The sequence below is a fragment of the Ranitomeya variabilis genome, chromosome 4, assembly GCF_051348905.1.
Source record: "Ranitomeya variabilis isolate aRanVar5 chromosome 4, aRanVar5.hap1, whole genome shotgun sequence".
Classification (NCBI taxonomy): Eukaryota; Metazoa; Chordata; class Amphibia; order Anura; family Dendrobatidae; genus Ranitomeya; species Ranitomeya variabilis.
Window position 1 is genome coordinate 208,195,167 of NC_135235.1, and position 23,650 is coordinate 208,218,816.

Here is a 23,650-nt window from a genome sequence, read left to right on the forward strand (position 1 = left end):
CATGGATTGCAGAGCTCCGTAAACCCATTCCCTACGTCTGCCCAGGCATCTGACGTAGAATCCGAGGGTGAACTGGGTGAGCTTCCGCCCGACGAGGGTTCGGACCTGGACTCTTCAGATGAAGAGTGTGGCCGGCCTTATGTGTTATCAGAAGATGTGGGGAAGTTGCTAAAACTGGTCAGGTCCACCCTGGGGGTTGAGACGCCAAAAGAGAAGCAAACAGTTCAGGACTCTATGTTCAGTAATTTGGAGGATAAGAAACGAAAAGTTTTCCCGTTTCATGATAACATTCTAAATCTCATTAAAAAAGAATGGAAAAAACCGAATAAAAAGATTTCAGTTCCCCAGGCCTTGAAACGTAAATATCCCTTTAGTGAGGAAATTTGCGAGAAATGGGAAAAGGCGCCTAAGTTGGACGCGGCTATCGCAAGTACCTCCAGGGGCATAGCACTTCCCTTCGAGGACATGGGGGCCCTAAAAGACCCCCTAGATAAAAAGGCGGATGCCTTTCTAAAATCAACCTGGGAGGCCTCAACTTGGGCGTTTAAACCTGGAGTAGCGGCTACTTGTACTGCCCGTGCCATGGTTAAATGGCTGGAGGAACTTGGCGACCAAATAAAAAACAAATGTCCAAGAGACAGACTTCTAGAAGTCATCCCTCCACTTCAAAATGCAGCGGGATTCCTGGCGGACGCTGCCATTGATTCTGTGCGGTTTGCTGCCCGGGCTAGTGCCCTTTCAAATTCAGGAAGAAGGGCGTTATGGTTAAAAAACTGGAATGCTGATTTCCAATCCAAAGTGAAGCTCTGTGCATTCCCCTGTGAGGGTCAATATCTATTCGGCAGCGCTTTAGATGAGATTTTAGAAAAAGCGGCGGACAAGAAAAAACACTTTCCTCCACCTCCCTTCTTTAGACGACGTTGGTATGACAATCGTCGGTCCTTTCGAGGATCAGGTAGGGGCCGAGGCCGCCCAACGGATAGAACCACACGGGGGAAACCCTGGGGTGAGAAAAGAGAAAGAGGTTTTCTTTTCAATAAACCCCCAAAACCAGATCCTAAACAATGACGCCATATTCCAGGTGGGAGGAAGGTTACGATTTTTTGTCCATCAGTGGGTAACCTTACAGCCGTCCCAATGGATAATCAACTTGTTATCAGACGGTCTACGGTTAAATTTCATCTCCCTTCCTCCCCACCGAATAAAAGTTACTCGTGTGGCCAAAAAGAACCAGTTAGTTCTCGAAAAAGAAGTTCGTCTTCTTCTAGACAAGAAAGTCCTGGTAAGAGTACCTTCACAGGAAATAGGAAGGGGATTTTACAGCACCCTTTTCCTCACTCCAAAACCGGATGGATCTTTAAGAACTATTTTCAATCTAAAAGAATTAAACAAATTCATCCGAGTAGAAAAATTCAAAATGGAGACTCTGAGAATGGCGGTAAAACTGCTGTATCCAGGATGTTATATGGCAGTGATAGACCTTACCGATGCCTATTATCATGTGCCAATCAGCAGAGAGCATCAACAATTCCTGAGGTTGGTTGTGCAGCTGGGGCAGGTCTACACCCATCTACAATACCAATGTCTCCCCTTTGGGGTATCGGTAGCTCCTCGTATTTTTACAAAAATAATTTCGGAAGTAGCATCCTTCGTAAGGAGAGAAAACATTCTGCTAGTGCCCTATTTAGACGATTTCCTCTTGATAGCAGACAATCAAGAAGATTGCATAAAAGCAGTTACGACAGTACGAGAGCTACTAACCAAACTAGGGTGGTTAATAAACTTAAAAAAATCAAGATTGATTCCGGCCCAGATACAGGAGTTCCTGGGGATCCAATTAAATTCAATCAAACAGATCTGTATCCTTCCAGACAGGAAAATCGAGGTCATAAAACAAAGAATAACACAAATACAGGTGGCCCAATACGTCTCGGTGAGGGAAGCCATGTCTCTCCTAGGCATGCTTACTGCAACAATTCCGGCGGTCCAATGGGCACAACTTCATTCAAGAGACCTACAGTGGGAGATCCTGTCAGAACAAACAAGAATACCCTACAATCTAAACCGAAAAATCGTATTGTCACAACATGTCTGGGACTCTCTAAGCTGGTGGCTAGATTCCGGGAATCTAAAAAAAGGGGTCCCATGGTCAATCCAGAATCCGGTGGTACTGACCACGGATGCGAGCCCGTTAGGTTGGGGAGCACACCTATCAGATCGGATCCTACAGGGTCTATGGGATCCACAGATGCAATCAGCCTCCTCAAACCTGAGGGAATTGACAGCAGTAAGGCAAGCAATTCTTCAATCAGAAGAAGACCTCAAAGGAAAACATTTAGTAGTATTGTCCGACAACAGCACAACGGTGTCGTATATAAATCGACAGGGAGGAACCAGATCAAGTTCCCTAATGGAAGAAGCAGGAAGAATATTTCTTTGGGCCGAAAACCACCTTTTATCCCTCACAAGTACACACTTAAAGGGGTCGGAAAACTTTGTCGCAGATTTTCTGAGTCGTCACGTCCTGCACCAGGGCGAGTGGTCGCTAAATCAAAGAATATTTGGAGAAATCTGTGCAGTCTGGGGGCTTCCTCAAGTGGATCTTTTTTCCACAAGGCAGAATCGAAAAGTAAAAAGGTTCTACTCTCTAAACCCGAAAGAGAACCCGGAAGGAGTAGATGCGTTACTACACCAATGGAAATTCCAACTAGCCTATGCGTTTCCCCCGATCCCATTGATCCCTACAGTCCTGAAGAAGATCCGAGAAGAGAAATCACGCATAATCTTAATCGCACCCTTCTGGCCAAAGAGAGCTTGGTTCACTTGGCTCAGACGTATGTCCATCTCGGACCCGTGGATACTTCCAGAGGTCCCAGACCTTCTGCACCAGGGTCCGGTGACACATCCTCAGGTTCACAGCCTACACCTCACTGCTTGGAACTTGAGAGGGGACTTCTGCTAGCAAAGGGGTTCTCGGATCCGTTAATTACTACTCTACTGTCCAGTAGAAAAAAAGTCACAACTGATAAATACCAAAAGGTATGGGGAAAATTTTTAGAATTCTCAGGCCGAGGGATAACTGATACCGTTCAGAAGGTCCCTATATCTGAAATCCTAGAGTTTCTCCAAAAGGGTCTGGAGAGGGGATTATCTACCAGCACTCTAAAAGTGCAAGTTTCGGCGCTTAGCGCCTTGTTTGACCAAAAATTGGCTGATCACCCCTGGGTGTGTAGGTTCATTCGGGCCTCCTTTACAGCCAGACCATTCAAACCTCGTCCAAAGGTCGCTCCCTGGGATTTAAATTTAGTTTTAAATGCCTTGACCTCCTCTCCCTTCGAGCCTCTTTCCTCCATATCGGAAAAAGCGCTAACTCTAAAAACAGTTCTCCTGATTGCCCTTACCTCAGCCAGACGCATTAGTGAGCTTCAGGCTATATCTATTGACCCTCCGTATACTGAAATTCTGGAGGATAGGGTAATTATAAAATCTGATCCGGCCTTCTTACCTAAGGTCAACTCGAAATTTCACAGGGACCAGGAGATAATCTTGCCTTCATTCTGTGCCAATCCAAAATCCCAGGGAGAAGAAACCTTCCATTGCTTGGACGTCAGACGTTGCCTTCTTCAATATATAGAAGTGACAAAACCATGGCGACAGTCTACAGCCCTTTTTGTCTCCTTTCAGGGGGCAAACAGGGGAAAAAACGCCACAAAATCGACTATTGCACGTTGGCTCCGTATGGCTATATCACTTTCCTATTCCTCTTCGGGACAGGTCCCTCCACCTGGTGTTACGGCCCACTCTACGAGGGCTATTTCCACATCTTGGGCAGAGAGGGCAAATGCATCGATAGAGCAAATCTGTAATGCAGCAGTATGGTCTTCTCCCTCTACTTTCTTCCGCCATTATAGATTGAATCTGGGGCTATCAGATCTTGCCTTTGGTAGGAAAGTACTATCTGCTGTTGTCCCACCCTAGAGGTTCTTTCTATTTCTTCCTCTCATGTACCGGTGCTGTCATGGGGAAGGGAAAAAATGATAATTACTTACGGGTAATTTGATTTTCCAGATCCATGACAGCACCGCTCTAGTTCCCGCCCTATCTTGGTGATGGTGTGTGATTCACAAAAAAAAAAAAATCTTAAAAAAAAAAAAAAAAATCTAAAAAAAAACAAAAAAAAAACGAGACACAAATGAAAGATGGGGTAATAACCACTTAACATAACAATAGATAAATAGTCTTAGAGTTAAATATAATTTTTTATATGCCTAAAACTAACATAGCGGTTACCTTACATTCTCTGTAAACAAACTGAGGAGAGAGGTGCCGCCCCCATCTTTTATCTCCTATGCAGGTTTCCTGTTCTTGGGGGCGGGACCATCTCTCATGTACCGGTGCTGTCATGGATCTGGAAAATCAAATTACCCGTAAGTAATTATCATTTTTCTGTAAGTCTTCACAAGGATGCCACACACTGTTGTTGGTATGTTGGCCCATTCCTCCATGCAGATCTCCTCTAGAGCAGTGATGTTTTTGGCTTTTCGCTTGGCAACACGGACTTTCAACTCCCTCCAAAGGTTTTCTATAGGGTTGAGATCTGGAAACTGGCTAGGCCACTCCAGGACCTTGAAATGCTTCTTACGAAGCCACTCCTTCGTTGCCCTGGCGGTGTGCTTTGGATCATTGTCATGTTGAAAGACCCAGCCACGTTTCATCTTCAATGCCCTTGCTGATGGAAGGAGGTTTGCACTCAAAATCTCACGATACATGGCCCCATTCATTCTTTCATGTACCCGGATCAGTCGTCCTGGCCCCTTTGCAGAGAAACAGCCCCAAAGCATGATGTTTCCACCACCATGCTTTACCGTAGGTATGGTGTTTGATGGATGCAACTCAGTATTCTTTTTCCTCCAAACACGACAAGTTGTGTTTCTACCAAACAGTTCCAGTTTGGTTTCATCAGACCATAGGACATTCTCCCAAAACTCCTCTGGATCATCCAAAATGCTCTCTAGCAAACTTCAGACGGGCCCGGACATGTACTGGCTTAAGCAGTGGGACACGTCTGGCACTGCAGGATCTGAGTCCATGGTGGCATAGTGTGTTACTTATGGTAGGCCTTGTTACATTGGTCCCAGCTCTCTGCAGTTCATTCACTAGGTCCCCCCGCGTGGTTCTGGGATTTTTGCTCACCGTTCTTGTGATCATTCTGACCCCGCGGGGTGGGATTTTGCGTGGAGCCCCAGATCGAGGGAGATTATCAGTGGTCGTGAATATCTTCCATTTTCTAATTATTGCTCCCACTGTTGATTTCTTCACTCCAAGCTGGTTGGCTATTGCAGATTCAGTCTTCCCAGCCTGGTGCAGGGCTACAATTTTGTTTCTGGTGTCCTTTGACAGCTCTTTGGTCTTCACCATAGTGGAGTTTGGAGTCAGACTGTTTGAGGGTGTGCACAGGTGTCTTTTTATACTGATAACAAGTTTAAACAGGTGCCATTACTACAGGTAATGAGTGGAGGAAAGAGGAGACTCTTAAAGAAGAAGTTACAGGTCTGTGAGAGCCAGAAATCTTGATTGTTTGTTTCTGACCAAATACTTATTTTCCACCAGAATATGCAAATAAAATGATAAAAAAACAGACAATGTGATTTTCTGTATTTTTTTTTCTCAGGGTACCGTCACACAGTGCAATTTTGATCGCTACGACGGCACGATCCGTGACGTCGCAGCGATCGTATGATTATCGCTCCAGCGTCGTAGACTGCGGTCACAGGTTGCAATCACGGCGCTGGAGCGATGCCGAAGTCCCCGGGTAACCAGGGTAAACATCGGGTAACTAAGCGCAGGGCCGTGCTTAGTAACCCGATGTTTACCGTGGTTACCAGCGTAAAGGTAAAAAAAAAACAAACCGTACATGCTCACCATCTGATCTCCGTCCGGTCCCTTGCCGTCCGCTTCCTGCTTTGACAGATCCGGCCGTACAGTGAGAGCAGAGTGCAGCGGTGACGTCACCGCTGTGATCTGCTCTCACTTTCCGGCCGGCAGACAGTCAGAGCGGGAAGCGGACGGCAAGGGACCGGACGGACATCAGATGGTGAGCATGTACGGTTTGTTTTTTTTTACTTTTACGCTGGTAACCACGGTAAACATCGGGTTACTAAGCGCGGCCCTGCGCTTAGTTACCCGATGTTTACCCTGGTTACCAGCGAACGCATCGCTGGATCGCTGTCACACACAACGATCCAGCGATGTCAGCGGGTGATCAAGCGACGAAAGAAAGTTCCAAACGATCTGCTACGACGTACGATTCTCAGCAGGATCCCTGATCGCTGCTGCGTGTCAGACACAGCGATATCGTAACGATATCGCTAGAACGTCACGAATCGTACCGTCGTAGCGATCAAAATTGCACTGTGTGACGGTACCCTTAGTTTGTCTCCCATAGTTGAGGTCTACCTATGATGTAAATTACAGACGCCTCTCATCTTTTTAAGTGGTGGAACTTGCACTATTGCTGACTGACTAAATACTTTTTTGCCCCACTGTATATCCCCCATCCTGGTATATGTGTCCCTTATCCTGGGCCTTATCTTGCTATATATATATATCCCCCATCCTGGTATATGTCCCCTGTTCTGCCGCTGTTCTTTAATGCCTAGTAAGAAATAAACTATTATACTCATGTTCCCTGTGCTCCCGCCACTCGGCATCCTCTTCTGAAGCCGGCAGCTGACTTCAGCGTGCAAGCAACAGAAGCGCATGATGTCACTTCCATGCACCCCTAGTTACATGCACATCGACGTTAGCTGCTGGCCTCTGACGAGCAGCGTGTATTGCTGTGCACGAACCCAACAGGTCTCTGCACCGCAATACATTTCAGCTGAATGTGTGTCCGAGGACACGCACATCCAGTTTAATTTTGCGCTGGCCGCGGTCGTTACGCCCTTGTTTCTAGTTTATGCCGCTTCGTGACCACTCTTGCTGCCTTATGGCCAAACTTTAGGGCTGTCACTCAAAAACTGAGCGGGGCAGTTGGGAAGCATTTAGCCCAGAGAGCCAAGGCACTCGCATAAGGTGGCAACCTTCACCATCGCACAGTGAGAATGTCTGAGACTTCTCCTTTCTGAAAGAATTGACATGCTGCAGATGTCAAAAACGCTGCAGCTTTTGCAATTCAGTCAGGAAAAAAAAATGTGTGCATGAGATTTCTGAAATCTCGTAGCTTCTGCTGCTACTGTAAAAAAGCAGCTTTAAATTTTCTTTAAAAAAAACAGCAGCAAGAACGCTACGTGTGAACATAACCTTTGGAGAAGACAGAAGCGGTTTATCACCGCTTCTGTCTGTTACAGATTTCAGCTTTTAGCAAATTATACAGCCAAAAACTGATGCAATTTCTCTCTCCTGGAAAAACAGTGAAAACATTGTTTTAATTTTTCTTTCGTAAACCAATAGAAAATTTTTTGTAATATATCTTATCAGAGAAATCTGCTTCTTTCTCCTCCTGGACTGATCTTTTATTCTCAAAATTCTCAATTCATGGGGAAAAATGTGTCTCTGGTGAAACTAACATTCCCATTACTGAGATAGGAGATGACAGTTGGTGCTCATAAAGTTCTATGAAGAAGTGTAACTATTGTTTCAGAGGAAATTGAATGTGTCTCCTCCTCTAGCTCCGCCTTCCTCCATAGAATTTTAAAAGCACCAACTGTCATCTCCTATCTCAGTAATGGGAAAATCTGTCTTCACTGAAGACAGATTTTAGAGATTTTACCTAATAGTTGAGTTAAAGATCAGTCCAAAAGGAGAAAAAAAAAGCAAATTTCTCTGATAAGATGTATTACACTATTAATTATTTTCACGTTTTCTATTAATTTATGAACTAAAAACGAAAACGATGGTTTTGTAGTTAAGTCATGAAGCAGAAGGCTGTACTCAAATAAACCTGACTACCTTATATTTGCTGATTTAATTTTTTTTATTTTCTATAGAAACACAATTTGATGTTAAGGTCTATTATCGTGGCAATCTGGTGAAGAACACCTTGGTGAAGAACGCAAATGGCTTCCAGTTAACTTCAAGTTTACAGCCAAATCCCGAAAGTTATTTAGAGGATGTGATGTTGCCCCCACCCACCATGATACGTGACCAAAAAGCAGCTGCTGAAATAGCTACAATTCTAGACAGTCTAAAACCAGGCACAAAGGTGGAAGTGCGAGAGGGGTCGATATGTGCTCAAAGGCTGGGCAAGTGCAGGAGCTTCTGGGCAATGACGGACGAGCCAACCACAAATAAAGAGAGCCCTATAAGCAAAACGGGCCATAGTGTTCTGTATAACTGTCAAAAATTTGTGAAAGGTATGATCTAGATTCTTTTTCATGAATATTGTTTATGGATGGTAATGTTTGCTACATGTACTGTATGGGCACGTCAATAAAACAATTGGTTTTGACTGTCCAAAAAACTTATTTTGGGGAAAAACAGATATAGGTCTTATTTTGTAGTAGTAATGCTCTTGATCATTGATATTGAATGCGAAAAATACTGTTAAACACAACATGTTACCAGGTCAAAAGTGACCAATTTTTGCTCTTATTCTATTCCCGCTGTTCCACTGAGTATTCCGTTTTTTGTTTTTCTTAAATCCGTCATACGGTTCCAGAGATATAGACCTTTCGATTTAGTGCTAATTTTTATAGTCTGCATCAAGTGGGCGGTGCTCATAGGATAATTATGCAGAGCAACCAAAACACGCCCCCGAGGATCCTGTGAGCCACGCCCTTTAATAAAAAACTGAATAATTAACGCTAAATAAAAATGCCAATATCTCTGGAACCGTAAGATGGATTTTAAAAGAACAAAAACTGGAATACTCAATGGAGCGGTGGGAATAAAATAAGATAAAAAATGACCACACATGACCTGATATTCAGTATTTTGCCAGTATTCTATTTTAGTAATGCACGTGTTACTATCATACTTTTCCTCTGATTGTTCCACTTCTGATTTTGGCTTACAAATACTGATCTAAGATACTGACCCAATGCTGAATGTGTGACCGTAGCCTTAAAGTAAGATTCAAGTTTCTTCGTGGTGTATGAGTGTGGAAAAATTGCCTGACAGCCAGTATGGTCACCATTACAGTTCCTACAAAGGTTGTCACCCAACATTCTGGGAGTCCTGACCACTCTGCCTAGTCACAAGCATCAGCGTCAGTAGAATAGCAATGATGACTACTGATACAAGTCACCTCTTGATTTAAAGGAAGACATTTTGTATTTTTTTTTGTAAAGTTCAAAGGAATTTCTTAAATCCAGGTGGATTTCAAATATCCCCCAAACTATGCAGAGCATAATGAAATAGTCTTGAAAAAACACTCAATGTCACACAACCAGTCAGTCATGGTGGGGGCTTGTGAGCACAACAGCACGGCCTTGTGCCATAATTTTCTGCTTTAGTCATATGAAATTTCAAGCTAGTGTGATGTTAGTGTGATGTCACTATCTGTAGATCCGGGGTAGACAATGGCCGTTCTTTTCTGACTGTAATTATTTAAAAAAAAAGTTTTTAGTTATTGTTCTTGTGCACAGTAAAGGGGATTTCCAAGTTTCACCTAGATGTTGGGAAACCCCTTTAAGTGTTTTTTTTTTTTTAACTTCAATTGTCTTTTTCTTTTCAGAACTAATTGAGTTCATAGAAAAAAAGAGGAGAGAATCTCCCCAATACTCCATTTGGATCTGTTTAGGGCAATCCTGGCCAGATGGAAAATCATGGAAAAAGAAGTTAATTATGGTGCAAGTGAGTTTCCTATCTGTGAAACCTGTAAATGTGTCGTAATTTACTATACATGAGTTTTACCATCTTAATTTAACCTAATTTGGATGTCGGCCATTATTTTCCTTTAATTGACTTCTTGAATCTATTTTGGGCGCTGTATTATAAAACTCCCATAAAAATCAATGAAGAGAGCTCCACATGCATTGACCACCTCTTCACTGATGGCAGCCGTGAAACACAGGATGGATTATACTCTAGTTGTGTGGGGTGTCATTATACTGTTTGGAGGGCTATTTGAGGTATCATTATACTGTTTAGAGGACTAGTGGTGGCCATTATACTGTGTGTAGGGTTATGCAGGGGCCATTATGCACTGGAGGGTTGTGTGGGATCCATTATACTGTTTGGAGGGATATATGGGGTATCATTATACTGTTTGAAGGCTAGTGGGGGCCATTATACTGTATGTAGACCATCATACTATGTGGGGGCCATTATACTATAAGGAGGGCTATGATTATACTGTTTGAAGGCTACTGGGGGGCATTATACTGTATGTAGGCCATTATACTGTGTGTAGGGTTATACGCGGGCCATTATGCACTGGAGGGTTGTGTGGGATCCATTATACTGTTTGGAGGGCTATGTGGGGTATCATTATACTGTTTGAATTCCAGTGGGGGCCATTGTACTGTATGGAGGGCTATGTAGGGTATCATTATACTATATGAAGGCTAGTGGGGGCCATTATACTGTATGTAAGCCATCATACCATGTGGGGGCCATTATACTGTATGGACAACTATGTAGGGTATCATTATACTGTTTGAAGGCTAGTGGGGTCATTATACTGTATGTAAGCCATCCTACCATGTGGGGGCCATTATACTGTATGGAGGGCTATGTAGGGGTATCATTATACTGTTTGAAGGCTAGTGGGGTCATTATACTGTATGTAAGCCATCATACCGTGTGGGGGCCATTATACTGTATGGAGGGCTATGTATGGGGTATCATTATACTGTTTGAAGGCTAGTGGGGGCCATTATACTGTATGTAGGCCATCATACTGTGTGGAGGGTTGTACAGGGACCATTTTACTCTTTGGAGAGTTGTGTTGGGGTCAGTATACTGTATGGAGGGCTGTGTGGGGGCCATCATATTGTGTAAAGGGCCATATTGGGGGCCATCGTACTATGTGTGGGGGGGATTGTGGGGGCTATCATACTGTGTGCGGGTCACTGTGGAGTTATCATACTTTGTAGGGGTTACTGTAGGGTCATCATACCGTATATGTGAAGGTCCCATGGAGGAATTCATTGTGGGGGTGTCTTACTGTGTTTGAGGGGAACATTTGTTGGCATCCTACTTTATGGGCACCATGAAAGGGTTATCTTAGTGTGAAGGGCTTTAACAGGGGCAAAATTATGGGATGCTCTTCTTTTTTTTGGAGGTCTGGGCTGCTCAATTAAGACTTCTTCTATGGAGCCTCATGATTTCTATGTACTTTACTACTCTCTTATTTTATTTTTTTTCAGATCACACCAACCTCGATGCAACTGCTCCATGAGATGAGTTACAATATCGGCGCCTCGTCGTTACGCAGCAGTGAGGTCAACCTGCAAATTTCCGACTCGCTGTCTCTGCACAGTACTAGTGATCTGCTGACTTTTCTTAAAGAGTTTGAAGAAAAGATGGAATGTTCTTAGAAACGCACAAGCTTGATCTTCCATCGAGAGACTTGGGCAGACGGCAAATGCTGCTCGTCGGTCAACCCCATTGACGAGATCACCCACCCAAAGCTATAATGTTACTTTCAGGGTGGTCCCCCGCATTCCGAAAATCCTGCCTTGGTTTTGTCTTAATTTCTGTCCATAAATGAGCGCTTCTTAAAGGCTCACATATCATTGTGTCCCAATATAGCGTGCATGTTGTCAACAGCGCATCCTCTGATTACACGGGCCGTCGCGCGGATGACAACTATGATTTGCATCACTCATTGCTGACTATCATGTCACGCCGCTGCTCCCCCCCGCTTCCCTTTCAATACATAGGAAGCACATAGTATATATTTCATGGTTCTGCACCCTCCAACCTATTTATTGCTTGTTCTAAATTCAAATCTGTGCAGCACTCAGAGGCAGGCTGCTGTATAGCACATAGAATGTGCTGTAATGACTTGTATACATGTTCTTGTTCAGTTAAGAGCCAATCTGAAGTCACAGTAACCTTAAGAAGAGCCGTAAGAAGATACACGAGACTAGATCCTGAAGACGTACGCCATATTAATTTAGTTATGTCTGTGCCTACTCCAGTGGAGGTAGTCTAAGGACATGTTCACCATTCTTCTCCGCCATTTCTGAAATATTTGAGGAACTTGTATGTTACCGAAGAACAATCAACTAAACATGAACAAACATGGCTGCCATGATCAAGCATGTGAATCGACTAGAGATGAGCGAATTGAGTGGATGCAAAATTAATTTATACTGAATTTTTTGAAACTTGCCAAACCCAGTGAATTTGAACAATAAATGTATAAAAGCCAAAGCAGGGAATGCAGCAGTAATTTTGTGGTGAATCTGAACAGTGAGAGGACGTCACAGGTTAACCATATAAATAGAGAGAAAGCTATAGACTACTAAAGAAACTGTACAGATAGTGTGTGACAGCAGAGAAGAAAAATACTGTGTAATAAAAAGAGAATAATGCAGATTTTGATGATATGGAGAGAGATAGGAGACCGCAGATCTTTCCAGGACAATTTGAGGTTTTGGAGAACTTTTGATATGAAAAATTGAATTGAAAAATTTCCTGGTAGAAGCTTGTGAATTCAGGTTCCAAAAGATTCGCACCTAACTTAATGCAACCCCTTCTTTGTGTACTTATGTTCATTTTATCTATGTGATGTTCGCCAATTTCTTCTTTATCGACGGTGCTCAAAGTGCCATGAATTTAAAGATATTTAAAGGAGAAACTGTTTCCATTTCTTCCAATAAATATGCTTTCAAGAACAGGTTTCAGGTCATATCTTTAAAAGCTACTTATTTCTCGGAAACAATAGCGAGCTCTCATTACCAGAGCCAGAGAAATTATAGTTCAAAGACGGAGTACCTCTTATGGTGTGTCCTTATAAAAAGGAGCTGTGCAACACCGGACAATCCCTTATTAATGGGCCAAGGGTGAAGAAAAAATAAAACAAATCGATACTAACTGTGTCGCTCCTCCATACTAAGTTCTGCATTCCTCACTGGTCTCCTAGGATCAACAACTGGTGGGTCATCACGTGAACACTGCAGCCAATCAGTGGTACTGATCGGTCACAGCATTTATATTTAATCTCTAAGAAGGCAGCGATTAGTTCAGCAATGGTCTGGGAAGTGAAAATTTATTTTTTTTTCACCTCCATGGGGCCATTAATAAGGGATTGTCCAGTAGTGGACAACTCCTTGCCAAAAAAATTATCCCTGCTAACTCGAGTTGGTGCAAACCAATTCGCAGGACATGGTCCATTGGCCAGAACAGTAATTTGTGGCCGCTGGACTGGAGAACCTCCACCTACCTTACGGCATCTGTGGCTCTTTTTTTTATTAGCCAGCCTGGGGCAACATCACATTTGCGTCACGCCGCAACAATGATGTCGAGCCATGGTTCCGTGGACGCCCATTTACTAACATGCAAATTCCTACCATCTCTACTATTGACAGCACCAGACAGAGAATGCCCCCATTGCCAATGTCCTCCTTAACAATGCAAGTCAGAGAATGCTCATACATATATACTGCCATGTAGAGAACACCGCCATCAGTAGTGATGGTAAAGAGTGCCCTCGTTAATAGTGCAGTGACTATAATAACAATGCCAGGCAGACACTGCCTACATAAACCTACATAAGCAATGACTCGCGCAAATACTGTGCCCATCCCACAGGGAGCCATGCTTATATAAATCTAAGATCTGAGCACTTTGTTGCATATTGTGTACAATAGGTACGCAGGCTGGTTGGAAAACGAGGAATATAACACAAGGGAGCGATTGTATCAGGTGGTCAGGCAAAGTAGATGGCAGTTAACACAGTGAGAGTCTCTGAAACCACTATGTGATTCCTCAGAATTTCTATTAGTCTATGCCTGATGATGAGACCGGAGTAGTCTTGAAAGCTTGCAATTTGTTACCATCGTTTCAGTTAGCCATTAAAAGGTATCAACCACTGAGGACTCTCAATTCTAAATATTTTTCTATCTACTGGCTAACACGGTACCAAAATATATATCTTTCCTGAGACCACTTGGGGATTCTGCAATGGTAGAATCTGCTGGGAAGATACATGGAGATCATAAAGCGGTTCTGAAACAACATATGGTTGCGGACTACTCCCAGACAACTACATATAAGGCGACAACTGCCAGTGAGGCAACTGACCTTTTTCAAGTAAGCCACATAAAGTGACTAAAACACATAATAAATATGCTGCAAACATGAAAGACGGGGTTTTGGCTCAAATTGTGCCAGAATTCTGGAGCATTTAGTTTGATCAATCCCCCCACTGTTCTGTCAAGCTCCATGCCACTGTACAGTAGGGTACCCACCAAGCTCCATGCCACTGTACAATAGTGTAACCACCAAGCTCTGTGTCACTGTACAGTAGTGAAATTACCAAGATCAGTGACACTGTACAGTAGTGTAACCAACAAGCTCCATGTCACTTTACAGTAGTGTAACCAACAAGCTCCATGTCACTATACAGTAGTGTAACCACCAAGCTCCATACCACTGTACAGTAGTATAACCAACAAGCTCCATGTCACTATACAGTAGTGTAACTACAAAGCTCCATGCCACTGTACAATAGTGTAACCACCAAGCTCCATCCCACTGTACAGTAGTGTAACTACGAAGCTCCATGCCACTGTACAATAGTGTAACCACCAAGCTCCATGCCACTGTACAGTAGTGTAACCACCAAGCTCCATGTCACTGTTCAGTAGTATAACCACCAAGCTCCGTGCCACTGTACAGTAGTGTAACCACCAAGCTCCATGCCACTGTACAGTAGTGTAACCACCAAGCTCCATGCCACTATATAGTAGTGTTATCACCAAGTTCCATGCCACTGTACAATAGTGTAACCACCAAGCTCCATGCCACTGTACAGTAGTGTAACCACCAAGCTCCATGCCACTATATAGTAGTGTTATCACCAAGCTCCATGCCACTGTAGTATAACTACCAAGCTCTGTCCGAAAGAAATGAGTGTGAGGCGGCTACTGATTGTCTGCAGGGTTCAGAGGACATCATAATGACATGTGAGTGGAGCACTGACATCACTAAAACGGAGCCGGCAGTGGAGGCAAGTATGGACAACTAGATGGTGGCCCGATTCTAACGCATCGGGTATTCTAGAATATGCATGTCCACGTACTATATTGCACAGCCCACGTAGTATATTGCCCAGCCACGTAGTATATTGCCCAACCACGTAGTATATTGCCCAGTCACGTAGTATATTACCCAGCCACTTAGTATATTGCCCACTCACGTAGTATATTGCCCAGCCACGTAGTATATTGCCCAACCACGTAGTATATTACCCAGTCACGTAGTATATTGCCCAGCCACGTAGTATATTGCCCAGCCACGTAGTATATTGCCCAACCACGTAGTATATTGCCCAGCCACGTAGTATATTGCCCAGTTACGTAGTATATTGCCCAGTTACGTAGTATATTGCCCAGTGACGTCGTATATTGCCCAGCCACGTAGTATATTGCCCAGTTACGTAATATATTGCCCAGTGATGTAGTGTACAGCACAGAGTCACGTAGTATATTGCCCAGCCACGTAGTATATTGGCCAGTCACGTAGTATATTGCCCAGCTACGTAGTATATTGCCCACCCACATATGTCACAGGTAAAAAAATTAAAAATAAACATATACTCACCTTCCGAGGGCCCCTTGTAGTCCTGTCGCCTGTGTGCGGTGCACGCGGCAGCTTCCCAGGGTTGGTATGAGCGCAGGATCTGTGAAGATGTCGCGGTCACATGACCGTGACGTCATGGCAGGTCCTTCTCGCATAGCATCCTTAGCACTGGAACCTGCAGGCGCGAGCGCATCGTCAGACTACGGAAGGTGAGAATAGCAGGTTTTTTTTTTTTTATTATTATTTTTAACATTAGATCTTTTTACTATTGATGCTGCATAGGCAGCATCAATAGTAAAAACTTGGTCACACATGGTTAATAGTGGCGGTAACGGAGTGCGTAACCCGTGGCATAACGCGGTCCGTTACCGCTGGCATTAACCCTGTGTGAGCGGTGACTGACTGACTGGAGGGGAGTATGTGGGCGCCGGGCACTGACTGCAGGGGAGTAGGGAGGGACTAATCGGACTGTGCCCGTCGCTGATTGGTCGCGGCAGCCATGACAGGCAGCTGGCGAGACCAATCAGCGATGCGGGATTTCCGTGATTGAAGATGAGGACAGAAAGACGGAAGTACCCCTTAGACAATTATATATATAGACTAGATGGTGGCCCGATTCTAACGCATCGGGTATTCTAGAATATGCATGTCCACGTAGTATATTGCACAGCCCACGTAGTATATTGCCCAGCCACGTAGTATATTGCACAGCCCACGTAGTATACTGCCCAGCCACATAGTATATTGCACAGCCCACGTAGTATTTTGCCCAGCCACGTACTATATTGCCCAACCACGTAGTATATTGCCTAGCCACGTAGTATATTGCCCAGTCACGTAGTATATTGCCAAGCCATGTAGTATATTGCCCAGTTATATAGTATATTGCCCAGTGACGTAGTATATTGCCCAGCCACGTAGTGTATTGCCCAGTGACGTAGTATAAAGCACAGAGCCACGTAGTATATTGCACAGCATCGTAGTATACAGCACAGAGCCACATAGTATATTGCCCAGCCACGTAGTATATTGGCCAGTCATGTAGTATATTGCCCAGCCACGTATGTCACAGGTTAAAAAATAAACATATACTCACCTTCCGAGGGCCCCTTGTAGTCCTGTCCCCTGTGTGCGGTGCACGCGGCAGCTTCCGGTCCCAGGGTTGGTATGAGCGCAGGACCTGTGATGACGTCGCGGTCACATGACTGTGACGTCATGGCAGGTTCTTCTCGCGCAGGCGCATAGGACCTGTGATGACGTCGCGGTCACATGACCGTGACGTCATGGCAGGTCCTTTTCGCATACCATCCTTGCCACCGGAACCTGCCGCTTGCATGGAGCGGTCACCGGAGTGTCGCGAGCAGCGGGAAAGGCGGCGGAAGGTGATTATATAATGATTTTTTATTTTTTTATTATTTTTAACATTAGATCTTTTTACTATTGATGCTGCATAGGCAGCATCAATAGTAAAAACTTGGTCACACAGGGTTAATAGCAGCGGTTACGGAGTGCGTTATCCGCGGCATAACGCGGTCCGTTACCGCTGGCATTAACCCTGTGTGAGCGGTGACCGGAGGGGAGTATGCGGGCGCCGGGCACTGATTGCAGGGGAGTAGGGAGGGACTAATCGGACTGTGCCCGTCGCTGATTGGTCGCGGCAGCCATGACAGGCAGCTGGCGAGACCAATCAGCGACGCAGGATTTCCGTGACGGAAGCTGCCGACAGAAAGACGGAAGTACCCCTTAGACAATTATATAGATTATAAAATGGGGGAAATATAGTGATTGAAAAAAGGTTGCCTGAGTAGTGGACAACCCCTTTAAATTTTGTAGGAAAATATTTTTGCTGAATATAAAGAGCAGTACTGAACCTAAATTGTAATTAGGCCCCATTCAAACATCAATTTTCAAGGATAGATGATGTACCCGTTATAGCCTATGAGGCTGCTCACAAGTCCATTTTCTTGTGGTCCGATTTCACACAAAAGATACCAGAGATATGTTCATTTTCCCCACTTTTGATCCAAATTGCAGATCAAAAATCAACCACTCGAGTGAATGAGACTGTAAAAAAATACATAAAAATTTCAAAAACACCCGTAGCTCATAGATACTGTCTGTGATGCATCCGAGTGCTCTTCAGTTTTTACTGATTAACGTGTAAGAAAAGTTTTGAATTTTTTTACATTACAAAAATGGATAAAAATCGGATCCAGCACACGGATTTAAAGAGGTTCGTTTTTTTCTTCACATATGATAAATAAAAGGATATCTGAATGAGGCCTTCTAGGGTATCACGTAGCATCTGGCGGGGATAGCGGTGTGGCTGCAAACAAGTTGATTCAAGTTGCCACGTATTTCCACTGGATCATTAATTGCAAATTTCTGGGGATGGGTTTATTAGGGGATCATCTTTTTTTTCTATATCTCATGTCTCAAAAAATGGCGACATAAATCGACTTTTACAATTTTTCGTTTACAAAGCCCTACATTTTTTTTCTAAACGCTAAAATCAACAAAACGAACTGGTATTACCGTAATCATAGGTAATTTTTGCTGTACAATGAACATGGTAAAAAAAAATCTAATGTCTATAGCGCCATCTACAGGTGCAAAGAACCTACTGGACTAGAAGAAGAAGAGGAGAGGGTGGAGCGATAATGAGGATGAGATCTGGAAAATGAAACTTGGCTTGAGATATAAAGAGAAGGCACTTCTCAGAGAATCTGAAACCTATACAGACTGTGCTAGAGGATACGGCTCGAAGATCTTGCCATCTACAATATATTGGGGTCAGTATTGTCCAGCTTCTTTAGCGGAGGGGGGGCATGAATTATTAGCCATCATTTTCTGTATCCCTTTTTTCTTTTGTTATACAAATTAGTTAATTAGTTTTTCAAACATTTACAAAAACAGTATTTGCTCCGATATTTGACTGTGCAAAAGGTTCTGTTTTGAACTTGTAGAATTAAGGTCCAAATCATTAGAATATGTTGATAGCTCTTAAAAAAAAAAAAAGGCAAAAACAGAAGTGAAAGCTTTAGTACAGTTCCACATATATTGGGTGTGTATTTTGCTCAAAAGTTACAGATCATGCTATGGTTCTTCTGGACAGGACTTACCATAGGGTTCTGTGGTTATCTAAGTCCTGTTCAGTAGAATCCCGTTAACAGGGGTCTGGATGTTACAGCTGGTTGTGTTATATCGGTCATGTTTCTACCTTATCAATATATCTGCCTATACGTGTTTTTCTGCCTAATATTCCTCAATGTATTTAAAGGGGTGGTCTTCTGAAAAATATAACACTTATCCACAGGATAGGTGATAACGTACTGATCCGTATCGATTGGTAGAACAGGGATCTTTGTATCCCTGTTACAAAACGCCCATCTGCCTCTCCATTCATTCTCTACAGGGCAGCCGGAAAAAGCAGAGAGCAGCGCAGCCCCATAGAGAGTGGGTGGAGTGGTGGTGGAGCATGCGCACTGCTATGGTATAATAGAGGTAAAAGTGCGCCATTCTGTAGATCGGTGCAAGTCCCAGCGGTTGGACCACCACCGATCAACAAATGATCAACTATATTGTGAATAGGTGATAAATTGTTTTCAAGTCAATGGGTGCGAGAAAAATATCGGACATCATAAGGACCATCCGTATGCCGTCCAATTTTTATATACCCAGGAACCATGAAATTATATAAATACTTTATTGAGCGGGCACCATCCAAATCTTCATACGAAAAGGGGATCACCATGTGCATACCAATAGGCAATAACAGCAAACAAGAGCAAGCGTATGCACAGAAATAGGGATCACCACAACATAGCTAATGGTAGAAAAAATCTTTATTCAAGGAACAACGTACACAAAGACAATTAAAAACATCTAAAAACACAATTCGAAATAATGGGTCCAACCAATTAACAGACAAATGCTGCAAAAACTATACACCTTACACAGCTAATGCACATCCTCTAACAACATTTAGCATAAATCGCAACTGAATCTGACAATGTATCCCCTGTACATGAGTGCACCATAACTACTTTACCAAAATATTGGGCAATTGGGCAATTGGATAGGCACTGGTACGCCACACGTACTGATAACTGGTGGGAATATAACACCAAAATCCCCAATAACCTATAACCTACTTGGTAGTCTCGAATGACTCTTACCCAGCCCTAGTGCAAACCCTCAGGAAAACGATCCTCAATCAACAGGCATGTCAGAATCAGCAAAGCTGTGTGGGTGAAAGACCCACGCGTATCGACGCACACGGCGTCTTTCTCAAGGTCAATGTGATATTACTCACGTTCTTCCCCGATATTTGAAGTCCCAGGTAATGGGGGGAGCGCCTATCAGCTGTACAGGGGCATGGCGGTGGCAGAGATTCCACCCGGCATTGTGGATGATAAAGTGCGCAGGCGCTGGCAGAGCAAAGTCCCAGAATGCTGTGCGTGAGCATCAGGACATGCGCAGTACGGCCATGCCCCGGGTCTGGTGACCATGGAAACCGCCAGCACCAAATGTAAGTAGAATGTCATCAGATGAACAGGCCACAAGGCATTGAAAGCACCGGTACGGTATTCCGACATGTAGGCAAATAGCCCACCAGGGTGTGAGGATATTTTTCATATCCCTACTCACCGCGAGCTGCGCATGCGCCCACAAGGGGAACAATCTACCCCATGCTTGAGGCACATATCGGCTCGGTAATATGCCTGTGCCTGATAACTACATGGTTCTCCGATCACCGTCCGTGCCAGTTATCTATATCGTGCACCTAAATGACACTGCAACACTAGGTTAGGTGTATATAATAACAAAAGTACGGTCCTCAGGCAAGTTAGTGATCTAAATCCAAAGACCCATGGGGAACTCAATCTACCCAGCAACACAGCAATACACGGACAGATGTGATGTACAAAGGCAGAGTGATGCACACATTTAACCATGCAATAGCCCTGGCCAAGGTACACACTCCACCACATACATATCAGCATACCCGGGATAAGGATACCCCCACTTTGTTTGGTGAAACCACTGCCCCCACTCAGAAGATAAGTACGGGGCTGCAACACAGTTACAGCCCCATAGACAACCCACCAAGTAACACTAGCCTATTAGTTATGTTATATCTCATATGGGAAGAAAAAATCAATAAAGAGCTAATTTCCTTATTTACAAAGCGGAAGAGAGTGACTATGGTGCAAATTCATAGGCCATAGAAGACAGATGATAAAACATCAGAATAGTGGCATCACCACTATGATATAGCCCTCGAATCCAGCGGTAATGGACTTTAGTTCTTCTACAGTTTTTCTCAACTTCAGGAATTCATCTCCAACAGATCCTCATGAGGAATGGAACTAGACGTCCATAGAACCCGGTCAGGCCGCCAACAGCTAATGGAATCACCTATAACACCTATAATAAAACCAGGAATAAGTTTAACACATAATGGTGCCCACAGTACACCCAAATCGATAAACCACAGTACACGGAGAACACAAGAAGGCCACAGGTAGGACCTATAGTTTCTTGTAGAACCCCGTGTACAACAACTCCTCGTTCAGACCTCCCGGTGCTAGGCTCTACAGTTCGAAAATCAGGCGGGACTCCTTCCTCAACAGTTCATCTGTCAGCCTCCCACCCCTAATACTAGGGGTCACCCCCTCGAGGCCCATCACCCGGAGGGTCCTGTGGCTGCCATTGTGATGTTCTAAAAAATGAGCTGCCACGAAGGTGATCTGTTTCCCTTTCGCCCCATCCGCCCTGGCCGTGGTGATATTTGAAATATGCTCTTGTACCCTACGGCGTAGTTCTTGAGTGGTCTGACCAATATAAATTTGTTGGCATCCACAAATAAGGGCATACACCAAGTTCCTGGTGCGACAGTTGAAATATGATTTTGACTTAACCCGAAAAGATAAAGATGGAATATGAATCCCCACCTCGGCCAACATAAAGGGGCAGACCGAACAACTGCCACACGGATAAGACCCAATAATTGTTTTACCTGTAAGCGTTCTCGTCGTGGGTCGCTTGAAGTGGCTCCTGGTCAGGTTGTCCTTCAGGTTATGTGCTCTCCTTGCCACCATACTTGGCCTGTTGGGGATAATGGTCTTCAGTCTCATATCACTAAGTAAAATCCCCCAGTTGGACTCCATTATACGGTACACGTCCTTCCACTGGTTATTATACCTCGTGATCAGGCTAAGTTGATTCCTGTTGCTTCTTTGCTGCATCCTGAGGACCTCCTCCCTTGGTTTTTGCCGAGAGAACTCATATGCTCTTGACACCACTCTCCGTGGATACCCCCGTTCCCGGAAGCGATTGGTAAGTAATTTAGATTGTTCCTGAAAGCATCCCATGGTACTACAATTTCTCCTGGCACGCAGGAATTGGCCCTTAGGGATACTGTTGCGTAGATGGTGTGGATGGAAACTGGAGTAATGCAAGATGTTATTAGTGGCCGTCTTCTTGCGGAAGAGAGTCGTGGTAATACGATGGTCCTTGATCATGATCCTTAAATCCAGGAAGTCCACCGTCTTACTGGAATGACATGATGTCAACCGGATACCACATTGGTTGGTATTCAAATCCTTAACAAAGTCTTCCAGAGCTTCCGCTGTACCTGTCCATAAGACAACAATGTCGTCAATGAAGCGGTACCATTTTAAGACGTGCTCCCGATAATCACGATTCTTATACACCTGGGTCTCCTCCCACCACCCCATAAAGAGGTTCGCATATGGGGGCGCACACCTCGCCCCCATAGCTGTACCAGACACCTGTTTGTAATAGACCCTATCAAAAACAAAATAATTCTTCTCCAAAATAATTCTGAGAAGGTCTAAAACAAACGAGTCATGACCCCTGCTTCCGGTTGTAAATTTATCCAAAAAGTATCCCACGGCTGCGATACCTAGGTCATGGTTGATGTTGGTGTACAACGCCTCCACATCAAATGTGGCCAGGATAATGTCATCGGGTAAGACCAAGGGATCCAACTGTTGGATAAGAAATGACGAATCCCGTATATAGGAATCCAATTTTAACACCATGGGCTGCAAGAAAAAGTCCAGATAAATGCATGACTTTTCATACAGACTCCCAATCCCCGATACGATGGGTCTACCCGGTGGCTCCGACAGAGATTTGTGTACTTTTGGTAACATATAGAACGTCGGAACCACTGGGTGTCCCACCGTCAGGAAGTCCAGTTCCTTTTTGCTGATAATACCATTATCATAGGCACAATTGAGTAGTCTATCCAAGCTGGCCTTAAAGACTAGAGTTGGGTCAAAAGGCAGGGCAACATAGTGCTGCGGGTTATCAAGTTGTCTTCCCACAACCGCATCCAAGACTTCTCCCGTGCTTCCCCCATACTCTGGAACTCTCTACCCCAGCACATCAGACTCTCGCCTACCATAGAAAATTGCAAGCTTTCGAGACTACATACGTCTTTTCATCAGGCAAAGACTAAAACAAATTCTGAAGAATCACATATTTCTGCACAACATAGTATAGTATATACTATGTTGTGCATAAATATGTGATTCTTCAGAATTTGTTTTAGTCTTTGCCTGATGAAGAGACCTGTGTAGTCTCGAAAGCTTGCAATTTGTTACCATCTTTTCAGTTAGCCATTAAAAGGTATCAACCACTGAGGACTCTCAATTCTAAATATTTTTCTATCTACTGGCTAACACGGTACCAAGATATATTTCTTTCCTGTATTAAAAACGCATACATTATGCATCCTACCATTTAGAATGCATTCTGCATGTTTTGTGCATGGTGCGTTTTTTTCCACGAAAAAAAAACGCATCGCGGTAAGGCTGGTTTCACATTTGCGGTTGTGTCCGCAGCGTTTGTGCTGCATATATCCGCATGCGTTGTGTATTCCTATATTTAACATTAGGGACGCATGCGTTTTTGTTTGTTC

The 23,650-nt window shown here is 43.9% G+C and overlaps 1 protein-coding gene across 1 annotated transcript in view; it reads left to right on the top strand.

The window, feature by feature from the left end:
• Nucleotides 1-23,650, top strand: part of IRF3 (interferon regulatory factor 3) — a 77,647-nt gene that overhangs the window by 37,077 nt on the left and 16,920 nt on the right. Inside the window, exons 8-11 of the mRNA XM_077256299.1 lie at nt 7,989-8,354; nt 9,677-9,795; nt 11,313-11,475; nt 11,976-12,094. Coding sequence (XP_077112414.1) covers nt 7,989-8,354; nt 9,677-9,795; nt 11,313-11,475; nt 11,976-12,094 — 767 coding nt within the window. The remainder of the gene's footprint in view (nt 1-7,988; nt 8,355-9,676; nt 9,796-11,312; nt 11,476-11,975; nt 12,095-23,650) is intronic.